We start from the raw sequence: 26860 nt of genomic DNA on the forward strand, positions 1-26860 counted from the left end.
GTCAATCTGAAGATATCACCAGAGAGATACAGTCGTTCTGAATGCAGACACATTTGCTCATGTTACTTTCAGAGGCACTAGCTCATTTCCTTTTGGATTTAGGTCAGTGGTGTCAATGAGTGATTTGTAGATCTCAAGGAGACAAAGAAGCCAGGTTTGGTTTGATCTTTCTACGTAATTCCTACAGGGCACAACAGCCATTTTAGTGTGTCTAGGTGTTGCAAAAATTGTCAAGAGGAATTAAGTAATGACAAAGTTGTTCAGAGGAATTGTTTAGCAGGGCTCGGTCTGTCATGTGCGCATGTTTGAAGTCGATGCGATAAATGGTGTAGGAGGAAATATTTTTTAGTAAGAGAATTTTTGAAAAATGACATCTTACTTTGAAAGGGCAAATAGCTCACTTCCTGTTGGATTTAAGTCAGGGGTGTTGCACATGATTTGTAGGTCTCAATGAGACGAACAAGCTAGTTTTGGTTTTGTCTTTCTACGACATTCGTACGGGTCGCGGCGGGCATTTTAGTATGTATAGGTGGCGCAAAAATCGTCAGGAGGCTTTGTAAGACATCACCTGTAAGACACCATAAAATCCAAACCATTCGAGTAATGACAAAGTTATACAGAATATCTGATTAGGATGAGTTGATCTGTCATGTGTGCGAGTTTGAAGCCGATACGATAAACGGTGTAGGAGGAGATGATTTTTTAAGAAATTTTTAAAAAAGAGCATTTTTGAGGCGAAATCTTATTTGAAAGGGAAATAGCTCACTTCCTGTTGGATTTAGGTCAGGGGTTGCAGCACGTGATTTTTAGGTCTTGATGAGACGGACAAGCCAGTTTTGGTTTTGTCTTTCATAATGACTCATAATTATTCTTTCTCATATGGTTCTAAGAAAACTCGGAATGGTCGGAGTTTTCTCCTGTCCTGTCTGTCTTCCCCACGTGGAGGCCTCCGACTGATGTAACCGCTCGCATAACACCCCACCCCCGCCCCAGAGTCTGTGAGACAACAAATAAGCTAGTATAGGTAGTAACAGGGACACTTGTGGATATAAACTAGTGACAGGGATGCTTGTGGATATAAACTATAAACATGGTACAACAAGAAGTAAATTCTTCAGTGCAATACAGTCGCGAGTTTCTAACAGACATTAGAAACCGCTGCAGAGATCTAACGCTACAACCAAGAGAGCTCAGGATGTGTAGCAAGCTTGGCCTGCTACATCAAGCTAGCCCTGAGATGACCGTGGTTTCGCCTGGGGCTGTCCCGACTGGGAGACGCCGGCAGCACTGTGACAGGATGTGGGAGCGGGGGAAGCACGGAGGGGTTAGCTCTTCAATCAATCAATCAATTTTATTTATAAAGCCCAATATCACAAATCACAATTTGCCTCACAGGGCTTGGCTAAGAGCTCTAGGCTAAGTGCTAACCCCATCAAACCAGCATGCGACATACATCCGACTGTGGAGATCCACTCACCGAGCAGTGAGGGATTGCTTGATTGTATTCACTGAGACATGGATGAATGGTGACATATCAGACTCCGGTGTTGAGCTAATGGGGCTAACACTACATAGAGCAGACAGGGAGGCTGCATCATCTGGTAAGCAGTAAACAATTCATGGTGCTGTGATGTGAAGGGGATTCCCAGGTCTGCTCTCAGGATGTGTTTGTCTGGAGTTTTTGACTGTGAAATATCGACCCTTTTCATTTTACTAGTGCACCATATGTTCTTTCTTATATGTTGCACAAATTGTTTTTAAATCTTTTGTTTCTTTTTGCTTGGGGTATGCGAAACGTCATTTCATTTTTGTGCTGCGCGTAAAAATGGAAAATAAATAAGTTCAGTTCATAACATTATGACAACACAGCATCTGGTTGCTAATGGCTAACATTAGCCTACTGTAGCGTAGCCTCTGAAACATTAACGCTATCTTCCTTTTGCATTTCCACTTACTAATAACATTAATGCTACTATCTAACGTTAGCACTGTAACCTTATTCTAAAACTCATCAGTCATCAGTGACTCCGGTTGAGTTTTAAACTCCGGGGTTGCGTTTGTAACGTTACACTTGCTCTCCTCTTCCATGTCTCTAACATTACCTTGTCAACGCCTGTTGTGGTGTGGTAACTACTGTATGTGAATGCATGAATGGGTCAGACCTGTGCAGCACTGGATTTGAAATGAACTGTAATAAACTGGAGTTTCTGTGCTTTGATTACCCGCTGTGAATCAACATGACCCTCATCCATTTAAAATAAACCTTACTTCTTGTGATCTTATTTTGGTCAAAGTAACGCTGAAGTAGTAACTTCTGACTCTACTCAGAGCATAATATTGTGTAACATTACTTTTAGATGAAGGTAACTAGTAATATGTAATACATTACAGTTTGAGAGTAACTTGATCAACACTGTTCAACATAAAGTGAATATGCTTCTTTCCCCCAGTTGGGTAATTTCAATTTGACTGTTCAGTCGGATAATAAGCTCTGCTGGATGTCGCCTCTGCAACAGTTCCCAAACCTCCTGACTGGACCGTGCTGATAGCTGTGGTCGTGTCCATTGGAGGTTTTGCTCTGCTGGTTTTGCTCATCATTGGAATAATCTTCTGCTACAAAGGCAGGAAAGAAAAACGTAAGGCCCCAATCATATCAGTCTGACACAGCTTATACGCTATACTGCATGCCCAACATTCTAAGTGTTTCTAAATTTATCTTCCAATCCTCTTCAGAACCCAACTACCAAGATGAAATGAGGTAAGAAGCCACAGAAATTATAAATATTTTGTCACTACTTTGTTATTCAACCTCTACATAACAACATGTGCTTCTAAATGTTTTCACATACAGTAAAATCCTCTGTTGTCATTCATGTTTGTGTGTAGCAGAAGAGTGAGGACACAGAGCCAGATAAGTAGTGTCAGTGCAGCTGCACTGAGACAGGGCCAAGTGAACGCAGGATATGTGCTGGAGGGTCAAACAAGTAAGACCAATAAATGCATGTACATGAGCTCACACAGGGATGAAATGAAAACCCTTGACAAATTGGCACTCTATTAGCATATGCTACCACGCTATACTACTGCCATTATCTACACAAAGTCAAAATTCCTCATTTCCATCTCTTTTCTCTTCACAGGTGTCACTCCCAGTGAACACAGTGACTGTGACTTTTACCAGGCAAATAGCTCCAAGGTTTTTGAGGTAGGGTTGTTCAGGAGTACTCATTGAATGCAATAGTAGCAAGGCAAGGCAAGGCAAGGCAATTTTATTTATATAGCACCATTCATACACAAGGCAATTCAATGTGCTTTACAAGAGAAATACATTAAAAACAAAAGATCATTAAAAACAAGAGCTAAAAGCAAGACAATAAATAGTTAAAAACAGTGCAGAAAATGCATTTAAAAAGCCAACATAAAGCAAAAGCAACAGCAGACAAATATAAAAACAATAGCTACAGATTATCCTAACAATAAGTTACATATCTAGTTCACTGGTAAGCTGCAGTAAACTAAGCCCTGATTTAAATGAGTTGACAATTTCAGCCGACCTCAGATATCCTGGAAGTTTGTTCCACAGGCGGGGAGCATAGAAACTAAAGGCTGCTTCACCTTGTTTGGTTTTGATCCTGAGAACACTGAGTAAACCTGTTCCAGATGATCTGAGGGGTCTGGATGCTTCATAACGTACAAGTATATCAGAGATGTATTTAGGCCCAAGACCATTTAGTGCTTTATAGACAAGTAACAAGATTTTAAAGTCTATCCTTTGACACACAGGAAGCCAGTGCAGTGACTTAAGCACTGGTGTAATGTGCTCCACTCTCTCGGTGTTGGTGAGGACTCTGGCAGCAGCGTTCTGGACGAGCTGCAGTTGTCTGATTGATTTTTTACTCAGGCCTGTGAAGACACCGTTACAATAGTCCAACCTGCTGAAAATTAAAGCATGAACAAGTTTTTTTGTATCTTGTTGAGACAGAAATTCTTTTATTCTTGCTATGTTTTTAAGGTGGTAGTAGGCTGATTTAGTAATTGTCTTAATGTGACTATTGAAATTTAGGTCTGAGTCCAGAACTACACCAAGATTTCTGGCTTGATTTGTAGGTTTTAGTGTCATGGCGTCAAGGTGAGCACTGACTACTGATCTTTGTTCTATGGGGCCAAAAACAACTATCTCAGTTTTGTCTGTGTTTAGTTGTTGAAAATTCTGGCACATCCATGTATTGATTTCGTCAATGCACTTATTTAGCAGATGTAGGGGACTGTAGTCATCTGGTGACACTGTTATGTAAAGTTGCATGTCATCTGCATAAGTATGGTAGGAGATGTTATGATATTCCATAATCTGAGCAAGAGGGAGCATATAGATGTTGAACAGAAGAGGCCCAAGAATGGACCCTTGAGGAACTCCACATGTAATTTTTGTTTGCACAGATTCATAATTGCCAAGTGACACAAAGAAATCCCTGTCTTGTAAATAAGATTTAAACCAATTTAGCATTTAACTGAAAGGCATCAAAGGAATTGTTTTGCTCCAAGAAGGTGTTAAGTTGCTGAAAAACAATCTTTTCAATGATCTTTCCTAAAAATGGTAGGTTTGATATGGGCCTGTAGTTATATATTACTGAGGCATCCAGATTAGGCTTTTATAAGAGAGGTTTAATTACTGCGGTCTTCAGGGCCGTTGGAAAAAGGCCTGACTGAAGAGAACAGTTGACTATCTGTAGTATATCTGATGCTATACCCTTAAAAACATCTTTAAAAAAGCTTGTAGGCAGAGTGTCAAGGCAGCAGGTAGTGGACCTAAGGTTTCTAACTATGTCTGTCAAAGTAGCATAATTTAATGGGTGAAAAAGTGCCAAATTAACTGGAGTGATCTTATAAGGCACAGGTGAAGTAGCCACTGTGTTGAAGTTACAGACTGTCTGTCTTATCTTTAAAATCTTGTCTGTGAAAAAAGAAGCAAAGTCATTGCATGCCTTGGTGGATAGCAGTTCAGGAGGGACTGACGCTGATGGGTTTGTCAGTCTGTCAACAACAGTAAATAAAGTCCGTGTGTATTTTTGTTGATAATCTCAGAGAAAAAGGACTGCCGTGCCCTTTTTAGCTCCAAGTTATAGATGTGCAGACTTTCCTTATAGATGTCATAATGAACCTGGAGTTTGATTTTTCGCCACCTGCATTCTGCTTTTCTACATTCTCTTTTTTGAGCTTTTACCCGTAAAAGCAGTAAAATATTGACATGCAGTGGTGTGCATTGATCCTGTTAGGAGATAGTGGCAAGAATGTATTATACAAAGTACTGGGCAAATGAAAATCTTGCATGATGATGACACGAGGAAAAGTCAGGGAATAGCCTAAATGATTACAATACATCCTGAAGGGAACCATTCAATAGGTGATGAGACATTTCATTCAAAACCACAAATGTGTGAGAGCGAGGAAACAGGGAATGGACCCAAATACATACACTCCAGGCACATAAGAACAGTTGAGTGGTTTATTGAAGGTTACAGGTTTAGGTTCAGATACTTGTTCAGATACAGATACAGATACAGGTTCAGGTACAGAGAATGGTTAAGATACAGACACAGGTTTGGGTACAGACACAGGTTCAGGTGCAGATACAGGTTCAGGTACATCTACTTGTTCAGGTGATTCAGGTACACATACAGATTCAGGTTATGATACTTGTTCATGTTCACATACAGGTCCAGGTACAGATACAAGTTCAGGTACAGGAACTGGTTCAGGTAGATACAGGTTCAGGTACAGATACAGGTTTGGGTACAGACAATGGTTCAGGTACAGATACAGGTTTGGGTACAGATACAGGCTCAGATACAGACAATGGTTCAGGTACAGATACAGGTTCAGGTGCAGATACAGGTTCAGGTACAGATATAGGTTCAGGTACAGACAGCAGGGAAGAAAGCATTACCAATCTGACAGAGAAAAAGTGGAAATGAGTAATTATACTGCAGGGCTAATGAGGTACAGTAAAAACAGGTGATCAGGTACAAGTGAGAGTCAGGTGACTGGGACAGGTGGGAGAGTCTGAGGACATCTGGTGGATGGATGGATAATGGCAATGCAGGGGCCTGGTGAAGAGGGAAGTGGCTGGAGGCAGGGACGAAGGAGCAGACAAAAAATAAAAACAGCTGACACAGAAACATTTTGTGACAATCCAATTTGGAGATGTTTAGATATTTCCCAGGATAAGTGAAAACTTTGACCTGCTGGTGGCAATAAGTGACAATTACTAAGTGAAGTTGGCTTGGGGACCCCTACTCAAAGTAATGTACTGCCATTTCACATCGCACTAAACTAAGTTATGTGTATCTTTAAGCACACATAAAGTACAAGTAAGCCAACACTATCTTTAAATAGACTACAGTAAATACAGTATTTTCTAAACACCCCAACACCATGAATTGTGCTTTTCAGAGCCTTTTGCTCCATCTGATTGAAATTGGATGCACATGTTGTGTTATGTTTTAATTGGAGAGGGCTGAATCAATTTTCTGATAAAAGATATGATACAACCAAAAAGATATTATGCACAAGACAACCATATGGTAATATAGATTTATTACAAATAACTAATATTTTAAGGTCTGGTACAGTGATCAAATGAGCCGCGTTTCAATAAAATGTTGACATTAAATTGCCCAAGGACAAGGGTTCAGGTTCAAATGTTCAAAAATTTTTTATTGTCAATTGCCATATGTGCAGGACATACAGGGAATCGAAATGTTGTTTCCCTCTCACCTAGTATAATGTCATACAATTTAAGAGCTAAAAGAAAGCTAAATTGGAATAATAATAATGCAATAAAAAACAGTATACAAGTAAGAATAAAGATAAAACTATGCAGTATAACTAAAACATGAGACACTCTAGAAGATACTCTAAACCTATGTACAATCAAGGTGATCAAGGTGCATGTTAGAGCAACCTATAGTGCAAATGACCAACAGCAGCAGATATGGGGTGGTGCAAATGGTAAAAGTAAAGTGAAGTAAAGTGCACAGTGTATAAGACAGACAGAACACTGGGGTGCAGATGTAGTGAGTCTATGTGCAAAACAGCAGAGGTAGTCTCAAAGGGGAACTAATGTTTTTTTCAACCTGGGCCCTACTTTTGTCTAAATGAGTGATAGGATGTTCAATATTTGACATTTCTCCAGTACAAAGGTAGGGCTGACCTGCTGCAGCCCGTGAGTGCTCGATATATTAAATAATAGGGCACTCAGACAGCATCAAACAACGTCAAAATATGTCCACTCAAAGTGAATTTTTTTCCACACAGATAGGCTCAGATTGTTAGTATAATTATCCGACAACATAATGTAAAGAAGAAATGAACGTCTGTGTTTACGTTACCTTTAGCTGGATTTGGACGTGTTCCTCTGCCTGTTGCAATTTCAGTATATGTGCTACGGAAGTAACACTGCTCCCTTTCTCTCCTCGTCCGCTCTTCAGTTTCAGTGAGCTCTGCATCCGTGTATGTCCATGTACTCCGTGTTCAAATAAATACGGGCGGTCATCAAATTCAAATGGCTCATCCAGATACAGTTGGTCAAAATTGGGTAAAAATTCAGCCATGACTACTCCAAACAGAGTAACTCCTCACGTTTGTAAGGTCACTCCAGCGGTAACTTCCTGCAACAATTCAAATCTCGCGAGACTTGAGATTTCAGAGCCAGACTTTCACTCTCTGAGTGCGTGTTTTGACTTGCCACAACAAACATGTCCGAATTTTTACCCGATTTTGACCAACTGAGTACATGGAATTACACGGATGCAGAGCTCATTGAAACTGAAGAGCGGACGAGGAGAGAGAGGGAGCAGCAACAGGCAGAGGAACATCCAGCTAAAGGTAAACACAGACGTTCATTTCTCCTTTGCGTTATGTTGTCGGATAATTATACTAACAATCTGAGCCCATCTGTGTTAAAACAAAAGCACTTTAGTGAACGTATTTTGACGTTGTTTGACGCTGTCTGAGTGCCCTATTATTTAATATAGCATGCGCTCACGGGCTGCAGGCAGGTCAGCCCTAGCTTCATACTGGAGAAATGTCAAATATTGGACATCCTATCACTCATTTAGACAAAAGTAGATCGGAAAATCGGGCCCAGGTTGAAAAAACCATTAGTTCTCCTTTAATGGGCAGTGGGTGGAATTACAATCCAGGGGCGGGGGGCATAATGGGGAGGTAGTGGGTAGAGTTCAACATCCTGACAGCCTGGTGGATAAAGCTGTTTTTGAGTCTTGTGGAGTGGGCCCGGAGGTGCCGGTACCTTCTCCCCTATGGCAGGAGGCTGAAGTGGAAGTATGAGGGGTAGGAAGTGTCACCAGCAATGCTGATAACTCTGCAGGTGGTACCAATGATCTTGCCGGCTGTATTCACTATGCGTTGCAGAGTCTTCTGGCAGGAGGCAGTGCAGCCTTCATGCCACACAGTGATGCAGCCAGTGATGACACTCTCAATGGTGCCTCTGTAGAAAGAGCACATGATGGGGGATGGGACTCTTGCTCTCCTCAGTTTGCGGAGGAAGTAGAGGCGTGTTTGAGTTTTCTTGGCCAGCGATGTAGTGTTGTTGGTCCAGGAGAGGACCTCAGAGATGTGCATTCTGTAAGGGACCGAGCTGGCAAGCACGAGGAAACACAGGTGGTTTTTCCAAAAAAACGGGGTGAGTGAGTTCTGGTACTGGAGATGTGCAAGCCTGTACCTCCTGCTGCAAAAGCCTGAACTGATGATGTAGCGTCTAAAACCGTTGCTCCTGCTGTGTAGCTTCCTCCTTCAATTTCACCTCAGGGGCCATCTGTTGCCCCATGAAGGCTTGAGTAATACCTGTCAGGTCTCTCACTGTTGGCTCTCTGCTCTCTTCATCCCCAGTGCCTGATGCTCCCTTTTAAGCTCCACCCTCCATCTCTTCCTCAATCTCAATGTGGTCTTCTAACCCTGTGTGCGGCTTTCTAGGACCTCCTCTTCCAGCTTTTCCTCCACGGTGCATGTTTTCACAAAATGGAGGGGGAAAAAAGAAGAAAAAAAAATGTGGGGAAAAAAACATGCCTGTGTCCTCACCTGGCTGATCCCACCACTGCCACCAAATGTAAGAGACCGAGCCAGCAAGCACGAGGAAACAGGTGGTTTTTCAAAAAAAAAAAAAAAAAAAAAAAAAAAAAGGGTTTTACTTACCCAAAACCAACAACCTAACAGAACTTAAGTCAGGAAATAAATTGAGTTAACCAACCAACAAAGTAACTGCCCAACAAAGGACAAAACAGACCTCCTGAACTCAACACAAAAGGGCATATATATAATGGCTGATCAGACCATTCTAAACAAAAAGGGGGTAACATACAAACACTAAACACTAATAACTAAATTACAAACAAAACAAAACAGGGCAATTACATTGTCAGTATAAATATATTCAACTACTAACCTAACAAAATGAATCAATAAACTAATACAATCTAAAGCAATAATAAACTCTTCAACTAAACTGGTCTTGGAGGTGTTGCTGCCGACCCGCACATTTTGTGTCCTCCCTGTTAGGAAGTCCAGCACCCAGTTAGAGAGAGAGGTTTTGAGTCCCAAGTGTCCGAGTTTTTGTATGAGCTGCTGGGGAATGATTGTGTTGAATGCTGAACTGAAATCTAGGAACAGCATTCGCACATATGAGTTCTTTGAGTCCGGGTGGGTGAGGGCTTGATGGAGAGCAGGGCAAACATTTCTAGAAACAGATAAAACAGTTCATATTTTAATGGTGTCTGCATTTGCTGAAGCCAGCTGTACTGGAAGTAGAGTAACTCAATCTTTACTTGTATTGGTTGATGATCACGTACCTCCTCTATTGACATACTATTCCCCCAGATTTCCTTTAATACATTTTCAAATATAATACTATTTATAATATGGCGTGGCTGGTTACTTGGTGGTTATTATTTACTGAGAGCATCCGTATTGCCCAGTATGCCCAGCCAATCAACAGTTTAAATTCAATAGCAAATTAATTAAAAAGTCAATGTCAACCCATTGCTTTCCATCCTGCATTAGTCCAGAGTTGGAACTAAACCTTGACTGGAGACTAGATAATTATTGTCTTGTTATAAAATTATATACCCCTCTCAGAAGTGCCATCACCCTTATATTTGTCTGGACTGATCACAAAGGTTGCTAATGTTACTGGAAAGTAAGAGTTTCATTTTGTGCACATGCATATAAATGCATGTTCACACACAATGCAGTTATCTTTTCCTAGCTGACATTTATTAAAGCTGTGGCCCATTGGCATTTATAAAATGTAATAAATAGTTGTATTTTACTTTCACTTTTGCCAGGCACAAAGTCGCAATACAGCCTAGAAGTGACTAGCAAACAAGCGAGATACAGCCAGACCGAGAGAGTTACTGCCCAGCTAGGTTAACAAGACAGACAGACTGACAGGCTAGAGTGATGTTACTGTTATTTACTGATATCAAACTTGGAGATGACAGAACAAAGCTTACCTGACTGCTGTCCCTGCAATTCACTCTCATGGTGTTTTTTTCTCTTTTCGTGACCAAAAGGATAGTTCCATTTCATCCTTTTTTGGAAGTTGCAAACATTGACACCTGCTTTGATACAAGGGAGAGGAGGAGACCTCATGTGATTTGCAGAGCCAACACAGCTTGCCTAGTGAGCATACGGCTGCCCGACTCTGTGGGACATTTGAAGCACTCTTGGGGACCCTGTGCTGACCACGGGGCCCTAAGCAGCCGCTTAGTTTGTGTATGCATCAGGCCGGCTCTCGGCAGAGTGAAAATCTGTTACAAATGTAATGGCAATCCATTCAATAGTTGACATATCACTAAAAACACAAGTGTCAACATCACAGTATACCAACTGACTGACCTAGATTGCCATCCCTAGAGCCAAAGTTTACCTCGAAATCATGTCACCGTTTACATGTCAGTTATTTACCATAGGAAATAAATGCGGACCATATTCTATACATAATTCTTGGTAAATTCTCAAGAGAACCCATGACACATTTGGCATACAGTGTTCACCCTTGCAAAGTCAAACATGCAAGTATAAATCAAAAAGTTACCATTCCTCTCAGCTTATGCTGTACCCTTCTGCATGCCTTTCAGAAACGTAAGAGGTGGTGATCAATATACAAATAAAATAATGAAATTACTAGCCATGTGAAGTTGTTAATTTGTTAAGCTGCGTTCACACCAAACGCGAATTCGCAAATTCGCGCGTCAAGATTACATACAAAGTCAATGCAAAGACGCGAATTCGCGCCGGGCGGTGCGATGGACGCGTCTAGTGCGACGCAATGGACGTGATAGAGGCGTTCAGCGCGGCGCGATAGACGCGAAATTCGCGTCCAATGCCTCATCGCTCGAGTTGAAAATATTGAACTTTTGAGGCGAATTCGCGTGACGCTGTGCCACGAAAGCCAATCAGCGTTGAGATTCTCCCGATGTCACTGGCGTGTGTCAACCAAGCCCCAACCTCCGGGGGAGACGAGTGAGACCAATGCGGAAGTGCCAAAAACTGCAGTTCACTGACTGTCCACTTGAGGCTGGCTCCGGAAGTGAGTCAATTCCCATAGACCCCCATGTTAAAATGCTCAACTTTAGAGCAGAAATAAACATGTTTACAGCCTGGTACAAAAAATGGTTTTGGTCTCTATAGTTAAGTTCAACTTTCATGACAACTCTAGGGGGGTGAATTTTTTTCTAACTCTTCCGTTTAAATGTTATTAAGGTTCGAAATTGCGCATAATTAAGGGCGTGGTCACTTTGACTAACAGGTCGCACCATCACAGGTGGCTAACTAGCATGCTAACTAGCCGCTGGCTCTGCTGCAGAGCTGAGACTCGACTCGGCCGTCTGCTTGGCGTCATCTCAGCCAATTCGTGCCCATGTTCAAGGCATTGAACCTGTCCTCTCAGCCGTGTTTGCGCCTTTCGGATAATTTTTCAGGCAAATATTGGAGTAATATGGCTTGCTGTTCGACTAATTATACCAACAGACCGTCCAAGAAGTCTGTGCTCCAGGTTTTTCGGTAAGTGAAATTCTGAAATTCTAGTATTATTTTATTTATGTTTATATGTTAGCACTAATTAGCGGTCACCATCTAGCTTGTCAGCAGCGTGTATCGGTGTTTGCGGTCACAACCTAACTTGTCAGCTTATTATTATATTATTAAGTCTTTATTTAATACATGTAAAATCACGTTGATACCGGAGGTCTCATTTTCAAATGCGACCTGTATCACAGCAGCAACATCCACATCAAGTTACAGAGCCACAGACAACACGATACAACACAAGCTTAGCTCGTTAACTACCTAATCAGCCAGCTAACATTTAGCCTTCGAGCAAGACGCCAGTCCGGGGATGCATCGAAGTCAGAGCCTGACAGAGAAGTGTTAGGATTTAACGTTACGCATTTAGGGGGAGAATATTTTGAACAAAAGGCTGAGGCTGTGTGAGGTTTGAAAATAAAGGTCCACCACGTTAGTTAGCTAACGTGTTGCAATGTTAACGTTGTCATATGAGCAGCGTAACGTTAACGTAACATTAAGGCTATACTTGTGTATTTAAATTAAAAAGTGGCGAACTGTGTGAAATTACAATAAGGTGTGTAACGTGATTGAAAAAAAACTAATGTGACATTTGACTGTCACATACAAAATATTGAGAAGACTAGTGTATGATATAGGCCTGTGCTTAAACAACAATAGATAATGCACAGACAGAATATGAGGACTGTGATGGCCACCACCTTTTTGTTTTACAAAATAAATTTGATTATGATCTGTTAAACATTGAAGTAAGTTAAGTTGTATTGTTTGCATGTAAAGGTGTCTGTAAAGTAGGTAGCTAACACATATATTACTTTTAATATCTATTTGTCTGTGTAAAGTTTTCCTCTAGGTGACCCAGACAGACTGGACCAGTGGACACTCAACACGAGGAGACAGAACTGGACTCCAAACAAGACTTCCCTGTGCAGTGAACACTTTGAGAGTCATCACTTCAGCACTGACTCCAGGATAAAGACACCTTTTTTTATACAGTACCTCACAAAGAGTCAAGAAACTTATTAGTTTAAAATTATGAATTATTGTCCATAATACATTTAAATGCATTACATAAATTACTAATTGTCATACATTACTAAGTACTCGATTAGGGCATAGATTGCTCCGTACTATTCCTGATAAGGTGAAATTACTGACACACCAGTGCAGTTTAGTGTTCCCCTGATGCAAAAGGCCAAATGAAGATTTTATTAATCAAGGAACATGACATGTATTTACCGACTTTAACATTTTAGTGCCTTTTATGCAAAGACCCTTTATCAAAGTGAGAACTACTACCTTTTTCCCCACACACAGTCTGTGAAGAACCAATGGAAAAAATATTCTCATAATGAGACAGCCGAACATAGCATGATTCCACAGTGGCAGTGAGCTTTGAGAACAGTTCAGTTTCCTTTTGATAGCAACAATTATTTTAATGTGGATGAATTGCATACTGTACATTCATACTCCAGTTGTCTTGATAGTACAGTTAAATTTAAAATCACATTCAAATATAAAGTTGAATATCTACAGGACTTAAACACAAAACTATTTTATGAATGACAGCCACTTACTCAGCAATAAGATCATTTTGGTGGTGAGTGGGCTTTTAACCAAGACAGGCTGTAGCCAATGTTTTCTACCTGTGTTTTTAACCTATTATCTTTCTCTCATGTAGGACACTTGAGGAAAGTTACAACGCCTCGGCCAATGTGATATTTACTCCACAGTAAAGAGGTTGTTCAACAAGAAATTAAGATTTTGCAAATTATGACACTGGGTCCTAATCCATAGGTTTTATAATTACTGTTATAAATCTTTTCATTTATTTCATGTGTACTTTTTGTAACATTTTAAAATGGATGTTTTCATGAATGCAAGCTTTGACTTAATTTTGTTAAACTGTTTGTGAAATGGTTTGAATTTTTGTGATATAAAGTGGATCAGACAAAATTTACTTTAGAGTAAAAGCTAATTTCTTGAAAGCTGTCTTTCATCAGTTTCCTGTGATGATTGGAAATATAGTGGTGATTTAAACCTTTAACAAAATATAATAGTTATTAATGGCATCTTAATGTTTTCATTTATGTCTTAACATTTACCCAAGTTTGCATTTATCTTAGCAGAATGTAAAAAAAAAAAAATGAAAAGCTGATGTTATGTGCTGGTTTTGTTTGGACATTTCTTTAAGACAAATGAAGAAAATTTACTGAGAAAGTCTCCTCCTTTTGTGAAAAACAAGGAAATATCTGCACACTGAATAGTTTTAAGTCCTGTAGGAGGTATTATTTATTTGTGACGTTGTGACATATGAGAAGGTTCTGTGGGTATTGCTCGGTATTGAGACTTATATAGTGAGGCTAAAAAAAAACAGCAACACATAATTGGCTGATTATCTTTGTGCTTGCCTCACTATAAAAACGTCACAGTACCTTTGCCTGAGGAAGACCCTCTCAGAGTTGGCAACATAGCAACAAGTGATACCTCCTTGGGGGCTTCAAAACTATTGTGTCCAGCTAATTCTTTGTTTTTCACTTTGAGCCCTTTTATCCAGTCACATTCTTCTGTGTTAAAACTAGACTTCTAACAGAGCAGCAAACAAAGCTTACTCTCCAAAATCTTCTCAGGCTCTGCTGCTGGGTGTGAGATGCTTAGTTATCTTCAAGTACAAAGTTAAAATAATCAGGCCCACACAGAAATGGACAGCTTAATTTTTTGTCAGTGACAATGTTAAACATTAATGCTTAATGTTTTGTCTGTAGTATATGATTTGTTTGTCCTTTCAATTGACAGTCAGATTTGATTGTGAAATACAACATTCAGTCAGTAACAAAGACAAAAGGAGTGCAAATGTAAATAGAATTTATTGAAATTTTAAACAAGTTATAGATGAATATCAAAAGCTCAACATTAGCCATGACAGCCTGGGCTATGATCAAGCCTAACAAAATGTGTCCTAAAGGCCAAATTCAAAAGCAGTGACACTGCCAACAGTAAGCAGTTCACTGCGTTTGGTGGTCTTTAAGACAATTAACTAATTTACTTAAAAACGTATAATTTCCCCTAGGTGTGAGATGAATGTGTCTGATGTGAGGGTGCTCAATTATGGCACCATTTAAACTATGAACAAATGTAGCCATAACACACATTTCCTGGATTTATCAATCTTTGCTGGATTGCCACCAGCCTCCCACCTGCATCTTTGGGCCAGTGAAGAAAATATTATCTTAATGCCAGGATGCTGGAGGTGAAGCTGGTGCAGGTCCTCCTTCATCATGCTGACCAGCTTCTTGACACTGCTAACCTTCCCCATGTCACTGCCGCCACAGTGGATGATGAGGACATCTGGTGCTGCTCTTCCTCGCAGGGAGTGCGAAAAGAAGGAGAGAAGGCCTCTTCACTGCAGTCCACCCCAGCCAAACCAGCAGACACGGACGCCCGGCATGCTGAGGGTACTTCCCAAGGTCTCTGCAGCTCTCTGGACACCACGCCGGACATAGCTGTCACCAATGATCCACGCTGTGTATATGAAAGTAAAATGAGTGTAATAAATTATTAGCGTTATATATTTTTTAAAAAGTTGAAGCGTTTTTTTTTTAAGATAACAGCTGAATCATTGTTTCAAAGTTTGTTGTATAACGTTAGTTTCAGCTAAACTCAACTTACCTCAAGTTTCGTGAGGGAGCTGGCACCAAGGGAGCAGCCAACACCACAGGGCTAGCCAAAGTAGCGTAGCTTCTTAGCCAAAGTAGCTTCTTAGCCTAGCTTGTTAGCCTTAGCTAACTTAGCAGCGCCGAGCGAGGTGGGCTTCCTTTGGCCCGCCTCTTTGCCCATTTTTGATTGTCCGGGAGTTGGGCGGAGTCAGGCACTGCCAAGATGGCGACGTCCAGAGCGGAGTATTTTGAGCTTCAAATTTTTTTTTTTTTTTAAAGCTTTATTTAAATTCAACAGTGGACAAGGAATAATAACAGGAATAAAGTATATACAAACAATCAGACATTTCCAAATCAAGGCAAATTAATATAATAAAACAGGAATAGAAAGAAAAAGAAAGAAGAGAAAAGAAAGTGGAGTAAGGCTCAAAAATGAAACGAATAAATAATGAATCAGACACAAAAGTTAGAAAAGTAAAAATTTACATAAAGTGGCAGACAAACTCAATCAAGGTATTCTGAATAAAATTGAAGAGCAAATAAGCCTTTCTTGTTATTTTCTATATATTTCAGAGACTCAAAATAAAGTTTAAATTCAATTAAAAATAATGTAAATGACGGGATTGCTTTTGACATCTTGGCTTTATGAATGTGAAATTTACCCATTAAGATAAAAAGGTTCACAATGTTATACTTATTATTTTGAGGAGAAAAACCAAAAATAATATTTTTCTCATCAAATCGAAACTCAACTGTTGTTTTGTTAAACAGAAATTTCTCCAAGTCTTTCCAAAAAGTAACACAAATCGAACATTTATAAAATAAGTGAGTTATATTTTCAGTTTCAGCTTTACAAAAAGTGCATTTATCATCAGCATCTGAGAATCTAGAAATGTATAGATTTGTTGGATAGATGTTGTGTAACAATTTAAGATGTAGTTCTCTATTTTTGTTAGATAATAGGAATTTAAAGGGGACAAGCCATGCTCTACGCCAATTTATGTCTTTAATTTGAGAATTCCAAAAAACCTTTCCACGCGGTGTTATCTTTCTTTTGTTATAAAAGCATTCCCTAATATGTTTGTTGGTACATTTGTAACTCATAAATTGAATGCCATTTATGTAAAGTGTACATTGAGGGTTAAGAATCTCGTGCTGATTATTATATCCTTTCATTAGTTCTATCAAACCACTAGGAATAGAATTAACCACAGATCTATATTCCTTGGGTTTGACAGGAAATGTTTGTTTCTGAAGAAATGCTTCATAGGACATTAATTGACCTTCACTGTTAAAAAGGTGTTTCATGAGTATTATGTTCTTTTCAACCCAGTTTTGAAAATAGAGAGACTTGTTCCCTTTAGTAATATTCTCGTTGTTCCATATTATTGTTTTGTGAGGAGAGAAATTATGTGAATAGCACAATTTCCATGCCAACAAAGCTTGTTGATAAAATTTAGACAGACATAAAGGAAGTTTAGAAACATTATAATTACATAATAACAAAAATGTAGACCTCCACTTCTTTGAATATATTGTGAGGGATGAAATACCATAAAGACTTGGGTGCTTTCAAACATTCTTTTAACCATTTCATCTTAAATGTATAATTCAAGTCTTTAAAGTCCAAGAGTTCGAAGCCCCCCTCCGCTTTGGGTCCAGACAAAACCTCCTTCTTCAGGTGGTGATGTTTGTTTTTCCAAACGAAGTTAATGAAGATGTTATTAATGTCTTTGCATGTTGAGTCCGGAAGACTAAGAGAGAGCAGGGTAGACAAAGCGTGACACTCCTTCTGCTTTGGTTAATAGGATCCTTCCCATGATGGAGAGGTCTCTTTGGAGCCACATGTTTAAAATGGTTTTGGTTTTGTTTATTTTGGGAGAGAAGTTGAGAAGCTGTCGTTCCATCGGGTCCTTACAAATATGAATTCCAAGATATTTAACACTATTTTTAACAGGCATGTCATGCAAGGTTTTGTCTCCAGTCTGAAATAAGCACAAGATTTCACATTTAGATTTGTTCAGTTTTAGACCTGATGCAGCTGAAAACATGTCTATTAGGGATATAGCATGTTCAATCTGTTGTTTATCCCTTAGAAATAAGGCAGTGTCATCAGCTAGTTGAGTTATTCTTATTTCTTTACCAAAAATAGATAAACCTTTAAGGACTGGATCATGGAGAATGTGTAATGAAAGTAATTCAACAACAATCAGAAACAAAAAAGGTGAGATAGGACAACCCTGACGAACAGATCTCATAACCGGGAATCTTGGTGTTGTGTTTGGATAAAGCATAACACTACTGTCAATGTTCTTATAAAACATTTCAACTGTTGAAATAAAGTTTTGACCAAAACCAAAAATTTGGAGCGCTTTAACTAAGAAACTGTGTTCTACAGTATCGAATGCCTTATAGAAATCGAGGAAGACTATGAGGGCTTCAGATTCAATATAATTAGAGTAATCCAATAGGTCAAGAACAAGTCTTATGTTAGAGCTAATGTGACGATTGGTCATAAAACCTGTCTGAGTTTCACCTATGATCTCAGTAAGACCCTTTTTTAAAAGTTTAGCAAAAATTGTAGAGAAAATCTTATAGTCAGAGTTTAGGAGTGTGATGGGTCTCCAGTTTTCTATTAATAAGTGGTCTTTGTCTGGTTTGGGAATTAGGGTTATTAGACCCTGTTTCATGGTCGTGGACATCTCCTTTTTACTCAAACATTCTTTAAATAGTTCCATTAAAGGGCTTTCAATGATGCTCCAAAAATGATGATAAAATTCAACTGGAATTCCATCAATGCCAGGCGACTTCCCTTTACTCATAGATTTAATTGCCTCCGAGATTTCAAGATTTGTGATGGGTTCCTCACAATTTTGTTTAAATTGCTCTGAAATGGTAGGGGTGATTTTTTTAATTAAATTGATAAATTTTTCACAATCATTAATTTGAAAATTAGACTTGTAAATATTGCTGTAGAATGAGCTTACATATTTTGAAATATCCGAAATGTTGGTGGTTACGTTGTCATTAATCTTAAGAGTAACTATATTATTTCTTTTACGCAAACCTTTCTCTAAAGCAAAGAAATAACTAGAATTTTTCTCCCCTTGCTCCAGCCATTTTGCTCTGGATCTTATGAAAGCTCCTTTAGCCATATCAATATATAAGTTGTCTATGTCTTCTTTTAGTTTTTTCATTTTAATTTGTTCTTCTTCTGATAGAGAAGCTTTCAGTAATAAGGTATTAAGTCGTTCATGATACTGAATTCTTTAGCTATGTTATTTTTCTTTATTTCTTTGCTACATTGTATTGCTAATTCTCTAACTTTGAATTTAAAATATTCCCATTTTTGAGTGTGACTTGAAACACTGTTACTAAAAATCTTTTTTGCAGTTGTGTTTACTAAATTACAAAATAATTAGTCTTTTAACAGATTAATATTTAATTTCCAGTACCCACGCAAGTTATTTCTCTTTTGTTTAGTCCCAACTAAATGAATAGTGATTAAATTATGATCTGATAAGGGGGCATAATCATGTGAGGATTCCACAACAAATTGTGTACTAGAGGGAGATATAAACCACAAGTCAATTCTGGATTGCAAAGATCTGTTAGCATTACTCCAGGTAAATTCTTTTTTGTCCGGGTTTAAAAAACGCCAGATATCTATTACTGAGAGTTGTTCAGAAATAAAGGCTGTACTCTTAAATCTTGAGTTTTGGGTTGTTCTTGCCGGAATTCTGTCGATGAGATCATTTGGAGCATCATTAAAGTCACCTCCAATGATAAAGTGTGCTTCCTTGTACTTGTTTTTAAAAGCAGCTAGTTTATCACAGAGCTGTGTAAACATAATCTTGGCTTGAGCAGGGTAATTGTGGCTATACAAGTTACAAACTATGAAATAGGAGTTATTCAGTTTAAGTGTCAAAATTATCCATCTGCCCTCATCTGACATGAGTGATTCAATTATATCACCACTGAATTTGTTAAGGAGGATGGCTACACCTGCTGACTGTTGAGAGGTATGGCAAAAGAAAAACTGGTCACCCCACTGTGCTTTCCAAAACTTAACATCACTTTCAACTGAATGAGTCTCTTGTAAGAAAATTAAATCAGCATTTTTTCATCTACAAAACATAAAAATCGATTTCCTTTTAGTAACATCACGAATACCATTAACATTGAGAGATATTATTTTCAAAGAACTAAAATAGTCTGCCATGAAAGGAAATAAGAAAGGTAATGAAATATATGAAATGGATGTCTGTTAATGAAACTATGAAGTAACAGAACTCTGAACTGAGGCTGTCAGAGAGTTAGAGAATACTTTCCAAGTATTAAACACTGAGTATTGAGTACCTTAGAGAACAACATTAAACTTTTTATAACCAAAGAAGTGAGCATAAAGCCTTATCTACATAATGAACAAGTATAGGAAACAAGTCACCTAAAACGTGGGCTTCACATTAATTTCAGTTTAGATGGAACATCTGAACCAGAGACATACAGACTTACGCACCGACTTAACACCGTCAATAATGGCAACAGGTCCCTGCCATCTGGTCTTTTTTCCCTCGATGCGTGCTTGCTTGACGAGAGGCCAGAGTTTGTTTCTGCATTGTTTTTCCTGATAGGTGAGATCTTCCGCCATCCGAAGTTGTTTTTCCTTCATGACATCTGCGTTGAGGGATGCTCTCCATACCTTGTATCTGAAGGTGCGCATAGTGAACTGTATGATGATGGGGCGTGTGCTTTGATTTTCTCGTGGTCGTCCGACTCTGTGCACTGTGTCGATCATAAATCCAAGCTTGTTCTTCTCGTCTGGGATTATCTGGGTGATGATCTCCAGCACTTCTCTTCTTACGTCCTCATTTTGTTTCTCGGGGAGATTTAGGAGACGGAGATTCCACCTCCTGCTGTACCTTTCCGCATCATCTTGTTTCTCTTGCATGGTGGTGAACTGGTCTTTCAGTGACTTCACGGAGTCGTCTGTTCCTTTGCACTGCATTTCTAGGTTTTTCATGTTTTCTTTCACTGCCGCGATCTCAGCGGAGTTTTTTAATACCCTTTCCTCAAACTTGGAAAAGCGGTCATTCAAATTATTAATGGCTTTTAGGATGTCAGCATTGGAGACCGCTTCGTCTTCCATTTCAGAGCAGATTTTTTTCGGGTTGGGACTTTTAAGAGGAGAGGAGGGTAATGGTGTGCACAACCCTGCGTAAGCGTGGTCTGGGATGCTGTCCATTAGCAGTGTTCCTTTTTTCTGGCTTCTTGCGTCTCTTTTGGTCATTGTAGCACTTGTTGCTAGCAAAGTTTTTTGCTAGCGGTGTCAGCTTCGGGAGGTACGATAGAGTCCTCTTACTTGGCCGTTAGGTGGTGTAAGCTTACCTTTGAAGCTTCGGACGCAAGAAAAATGTTTCACTTCTTGTTCTGAAAATGAGTAAGTTTTAATAGTTCATTTAAAGTCTGGTACTCGGGGATATAGAGGAGCTCAGAAGGAAGCGTCTGTCCAGGTCGCCATCTTGCCGGACCCCCTCATTTTGAGCTTCAAATCCACTCTTCAGAAACGGACGGATGACGTCACGGTGACTACGTCCATTATTTTGTACAGTCTATGGTGTCAACAACAATAAACTGCTACTCACCGGAGACAAATGGACAGGCGCTCCGCAGCTGAAATGGAGCGCCTGTAGTTGGGGAAATTCAGGAAAGGCTGATAATGACACAAGGAACAGATGATAAAATTTTGGTGGTGATCGGTTGAAGCGAAGTGGATAAAATAATAAAATGGCTGGAAATCCGAGCTGCTTCACAGAGGTCTGTGCTCTCCAAGTGCTTTTCTAGTTTACTTATCTATCTTTTTATGTTTCTTATTGTATATTGGGTATAATGTTGAGTTGTCTATGTACTGTGTTGTATGTTGTATTTCTGTGGCTGCAGTATGGGTTTAGGGCCCAAGACAAATTTCCCACTCTGTGGGACAATAAAGTTGATCTTATTCTTCATTCTGAACAGATACAGTATATTATTCAAATCTACAAGTAGGGTCTAGTATTTCCAAGGTGATTACTTTTTCCCATGGAACAATAGTTACACAGTTGTGTTATAAATGTTGTTTTTAATAGCAAGGAGGCTGAAATATAAACAGGCCTAAATGGAATCTGCAGGGTTCAGGTTTTTTAAACCATTCAAAGTGAAAATCTGCTGAATTCTGCAAGAATATCCCCCCCTGCTGGTAATGTGATAGACAGTATTATTTCATGATAACAGTTGTTTTTTGAAAAAAAAAAAAAAAGAAAATCCTCACACAATAGATTAAAAGCTAAAATTACCTCAAACAGGCTAAAATAATTACATAGCAGATTTTAGTAGAAACTTTAAATCAGAAATTTTATTTAATCATGAATACTTCAAGAAAAAAATCAATTTCAATTCAATCAATTTTATTTATAAAGCCCAATATCACAAATCACAATTTGCCTCACAGGGCTTTACAGCATACGACATCCCTCTGTCCTTATGACCCTCGCAGCGGATAAGGAAAAACTCCCCCAAAAAAACCCTTTAACGGGGGAAAAAAAAAAGGTAGAAACCTCAGGAAGAGCAACTGAGGAGGGATCCCTCTTCCAGGACGGACAGACGTGCAATAGATGTCGTACAGAACAGATCAGCATAATAAATTAACAGTAATCCGCATGACACAATGAGAGAGAGAGAGAGAGAAAGAGATAGAGAGAGAGAGGTACAATATGTTGAAAGTATGTGTTAATATCTGGCAGTATACATATGTAACAATAGTCATATGTGTATAATAACAGTAGAAGTATGACTAATGATGGCAGCAGCAGCAGGAGGCATCTGGCAGGACCACGGCAGCAGCACAACCACACGTCACGCTGTCCAGGCACCGCTGCGATATGAGTTAATCTGAGAGACAGTGGAGCACAAAGGCTCCGGAGAAGAAGCCAAGTTAGTGACATCCAGAATGGCCGAGTTAGCAAGATGCAGAAATAGAATACGAGAGAGAGAGGGAGAGAAGGAGAGAAGGTGCTTGGTGTATTATAGGGGGGTCCTCCGGCAGACTAGGCCTAAGTCAGCCTAACTAGGGGCTGGTACAGGGCATGCCTGAGCCAGCCCTAACTATAAGCTTTATCAAAGAGGAAAGTCTTAAATCTAGTCTTAAATGTGGAGACGGTGTCTGCCTCCCGGACCGTAACAGGAAGATGATTCCACAGGAGAGGAGCCTGATAGCTGAAGGCTCTGGCTCCTGATCTACTTTTGGAGACTTTAGGGACCACGAGTAACCCTGCGTTCTCAGAGCGCAGTGTTCTGGTGGGAAAATATGGCACTATGAGCTCTCTAAGATATGACGGAGCCTGACCATTTAGAGCTTTAAAGAGTAACAGTAGGATTTTAAATTCAATTCTGGATTTTACAGGGAGCCAGTGCAGAGAAGCTAAAACAGGAGAAATATGATGTCGTTTCTTAGTTCCTGTTAGTACATGTGCTGCTGCATTCTGAATTAGCTGGAGAGTTTTTAAGGACTTACTAGAGCTACCTGATAATAGAGAGTTACAGTAATCCAGCCTAGAGGTAACAAAAGTGTGGACCAATTTTTCTGCATCTTTTCGGGTCAGGATAGGCCTAATTTTCGCAAAATTACGCAGATGAAAAAATGCAGTCTGCAAGGTTTGTTTTAAATGAGAATTAAAAGACAAATCTTGATCAAATGTTACTCTGAGGTTTCTTATGGTAGTGCTAGAGGCCAGAGCAATGCCATCTAGAGAAACTATGTCATCAGATAAAGAGTCTCTGAGTTGTTTGGGGCCAAGAACAATAACTTCAGTTTTGTCTGAATTTAACATCAGGAAATTGGTGCTCATCCAGGTTTTTATGTCTTTAAGGGCGTTATGACATTTAGTTTCTTCTGGCTTCATCGATAAATACAACTCTGTGTCATCCGCATAACAATGGAAATTTACAGAGTGATTTCTCATGATGTTACCTAAAGGAAGCATATATAGAGTAAATAGGACTGGTCCGAGCACAGAACCTTGCAGAACTCCAAAACAAACTTTGGTACGTAAGGATGATTCATTATGAACGTCAACAAACTGAAAACGGTCAGATAAATAAGATTTAAACCAGCTCAGTGCAGAACCTTTTAGGCCAATTAAGTGATCCAGTCTCTGCAGTAGAATTTGATGGTCAATTGTGTCAAATGCCGCACTAAGATCTAATAAAACAAGTACAGAGACAAGTCCTTTGCCTGAAGCAATCAGAAGGTCATTTGTAATTTTAACTAGTGCTGTCTCAGTGCTATGATGCACTCTAAATCCTGACTGAAATTCCTCAAATAAATTATTATCATGGAGAAAATCACACAGCTGGTGTGCGACTACTTTCTCAAGGATCTTTGACATAAAGGGAAGATTAGACATTGGTCTATGGTTGGCTAACACCTCTGGATCCAGGGTGGGCTTTTTTAGTAGAGTTTTAATTACAGTTACCTTAAAAGACTGTGGTACATAGCCTGTTAATAAGGATATATTGATCATATCTAATATATGAGTGTTAACTAAAGGTAAGACCTCCTTAAGTAGCCTAGTTGGGATGGGGTCTAAGAGACATGTTGACGATTTAGATGAAGAAATCACTGCGGTCAATTGAAGAGAAATTGGGGAGAAGCAATCTAAATATATATTAAGTTTTACAGCTGTGTTTGAGATTAGATAGGTACTATCTGGGGACAGGAGGTCATGAATTTTGCCTCTAATAGTTAGAATTTTGTCATTAAAAAAGCTCATAAAATCATTACTGCTATGGGCCAAAGGAATACAAGGCTCAATAGAGATTTGACTCTCAGTCAGCTCATGGTTAAAAAAAATGAAAAGTATCTTACTCTTTAACAAAAGGTTGACTTCTGTAATAACCATTTCCATAATTGTAGGAGCTAGAATGTGCATTTTACCTAAATGTAACATCTGTTGGAATTGTCAGTCAAAAAACGTGGGAACACATTTGGGGGGACACATGGCCGTTAGAAGGTTCAACATGGAGCAGGGAGAACAAAATTAATGTGACAATCTATTAATCTCTTAACAGTAAATGTTTTTTTTTTTTTTAATTTCTTCTCACTACGCTACTAACTTAGATTTTAATGCTAACTGAATACACACACCTGCATGTCACACACATGCATAAAGAGGTGGAGGAGACAATGACAACATTCTGAGCTTTACAAGCAGCATCTATATTCCTAAAATCTGTGGAGAATCTGCGGAGTTCTGTGGGAGCATATTCCATATGGGTCTGTTTCAACTGCAATCTTTAGCTAACTTTAAGAAACAAATCAGATACATTTTTAATATCAAATGTGTTTTGCTTTTGATTTTTAGATACCCGATGTTGTGAACAGTAACCCGGCAGGAAATGGCTACAATAGTGCCTACGCCACTGTGGATGAATCACGCTTCAGGAAACACAGACATGTCACCATTGTGTAAGGATAAACAGAGGACATCTGCAAATGTTTAGGAGTTTTAAAACAAACTTGTACAGCACGTTTAAGCCTTACTAGTTTGGTTTCTGTTCTTGTGTAAGTGAAATGATGTGACAAAAATAGACGTAGGTGTCCATACAAGGTAAACAAGACAGTCATCATCGACAGACATAGAGAAAATAACATAAAGCAGTTGTGATGTATGTGGTGATTTGATAAGAGTCTGGAGTAGAGATTAGATGATAGGTGTGTGTGTGTCTGTGTGTCTGTGTCTGTGTCTGTGTGTCTGTGTCAAACAATTTATGTTTCCTTTGGGTAGACTTTAAAGAGGTAGCCTGCACCTTTGATACTAACTTGTAGGAAAAGCCTGTGCCATTGGTGTATGACTTTGTAAATGTATTCTATTGCACCTCAAATATTTGTATCATTGTATGAGCTCTTTTTACGTGGACATAAATAAATTGTTATTACAGTTACAAACGTCAGTTGTTATAAATACAATTGATGTTTGTATGAGAGGCTTTAACATGTGAAGAATGAGATAGTAGTGTGCTCAAGGACCGTCTTTATCACATGGTACTCAAGAACAAATGCAGGTGCTCTTGAAGAAAAGGGTCAGCACATGGGAACAAAAGATGAACTTCAGGCACTCATGTGTGGAGCAGAGACAGAAGCATTCAAATTAAGTTTAAAAGCCTTTATTTCAAAACATGGCTATTTACATTAAAAACACCGACCGGTTTCGACTCTGTGGTCTTCATCAGGGTGCAAAAGGTTAGAGATTAGTTAAAGAAACCCTCAGGTATCTTAAAGTTTCTCATTAACACATGTAAGCACTGTCCTAATGTGGTTCAAACAAAGACCTTCACTGATTTCAAGAGGACATATAAGGACATATAACCAAAGGAATTTCATTAACTGCAATACAGCATTTGTTTTATATCGTCTAACATGCCCATGCAACTGTTTTTTTGTAGGACGCACCAAAAGACGACTTAAGGACAAACTTTCAGAACATAAGTATGCTATTAGGACACATCGGTTACGCAGACTTCTCCAGAGAGAAACTTTTTGGATCTTCAAACTCGATGCAATGATTTATCCTGGTTTAAATGAGGAAATTGATTATACATCCTTCCTTTAACTTAGAGATTTAATTATATGACGAGTGATTTGTTGTTGTTAATGTTTGTCTTATTAATCTTCATTATTCTGATTTTTTAAATTATTATTATTATTTTTCTTTTAAATTTTATTATAAGTTTATTATTATCATCATCATCATCATCATCACGCGTCATTATTATCATTATTGTAATCAATATTATTATCTTCTTTTTTTTTAGATTACTGAACATCAAATAAGAATAAGAATAAGAATAAGAATGACTTTATTCATCCCCAAGGGGAAATTCAATTATCTGACAGCTCATCTATTATATGTCAAAGAATTATAAAACCTAATGGCTGTTGGTATATAGGATCTTCTGTATCTCTCTGTCCTGCATCGAAGAGAGAGGAGCCGTCCACCTCAGTTTTTTTGGTCCACCAAGGTGTTGTGGAGTGGATGATCTGGGTTGTTCATGATGGCCTCGAACATCTT

General features: G+C 39.0%; 1 protein-coding gene and 1 long non-coding RNA gene across 4 annotated transcripts in view; one reads left to right on the forward strand and one right to left on the reverse strand.

Moving 5' to 3' along the window:
• LOC125897997 (immunoglobulin superfamily member 5-like) overlaps nucleotides 1-26264 on the forward strand; it is a 52286-nt gene extending 26022 nt beyond the window's left edge. For 2 of the 3 annotated variants that reach the window (XM_049591578.1, XM_049591580.1), the window contains 5 exons: nucleotides 2517-2636; nucleotides 2734-2758; nucleotides 2887-2984; nucleotides 3141-3205; nucleotides 25154-26264. In XM_049591578.1, the coding sequence (XP_049447535.1) occupies nucleotides 2517-2636; nucleotides 2734-2758; nucleotides 2887-2984; nucleotides 3141-3205; nucleotides 25154-25261 (416 nt within the window). In that variant the 3' untranslated portion in view covers nucleotides 25262-26264. The remainder of the gene's footprint in view (nucleotides 1-2516; nucleotides 2637-2733; nucleotides 2759-2886; nucleotides 2985-3140; nucleotides 3206-25153) is intronic. The other variant, XM_049591579.1, reaches the window with a different exon arrangement.
• Nucleotides 14948-17221, reverse strand: LOC125898036 (uncharacterized). The gene is made up of 2 exons (XR_007450556.1): nucleotides 15769-17221; nucleotides 14948-15621 (listed from the first exon to the last, which is right to left on the reverse strand). It is a non-coding gene; the product is annotated as an uncharacterized LOC125898036 (long non-coding RNA).
• Nucleotides 26265-26860: the final 596 nt, after the last annotated feature.

This window comes from Epinephelus fuscoguttatus, linkage group LG12 (genome assembly GCF_011397635.1).
Source record: "Epinephelus fuscoguttatus linkage group LG12, E.fuscoguttatus.final_Chr_v1".
NCBI classification, from domain to species: Eukaryota; Metazoa; Chordata; class Actinopteri; order Perciformes; family Serranidae; genus Epinephelus; species Epinephelus fuscoguttatus.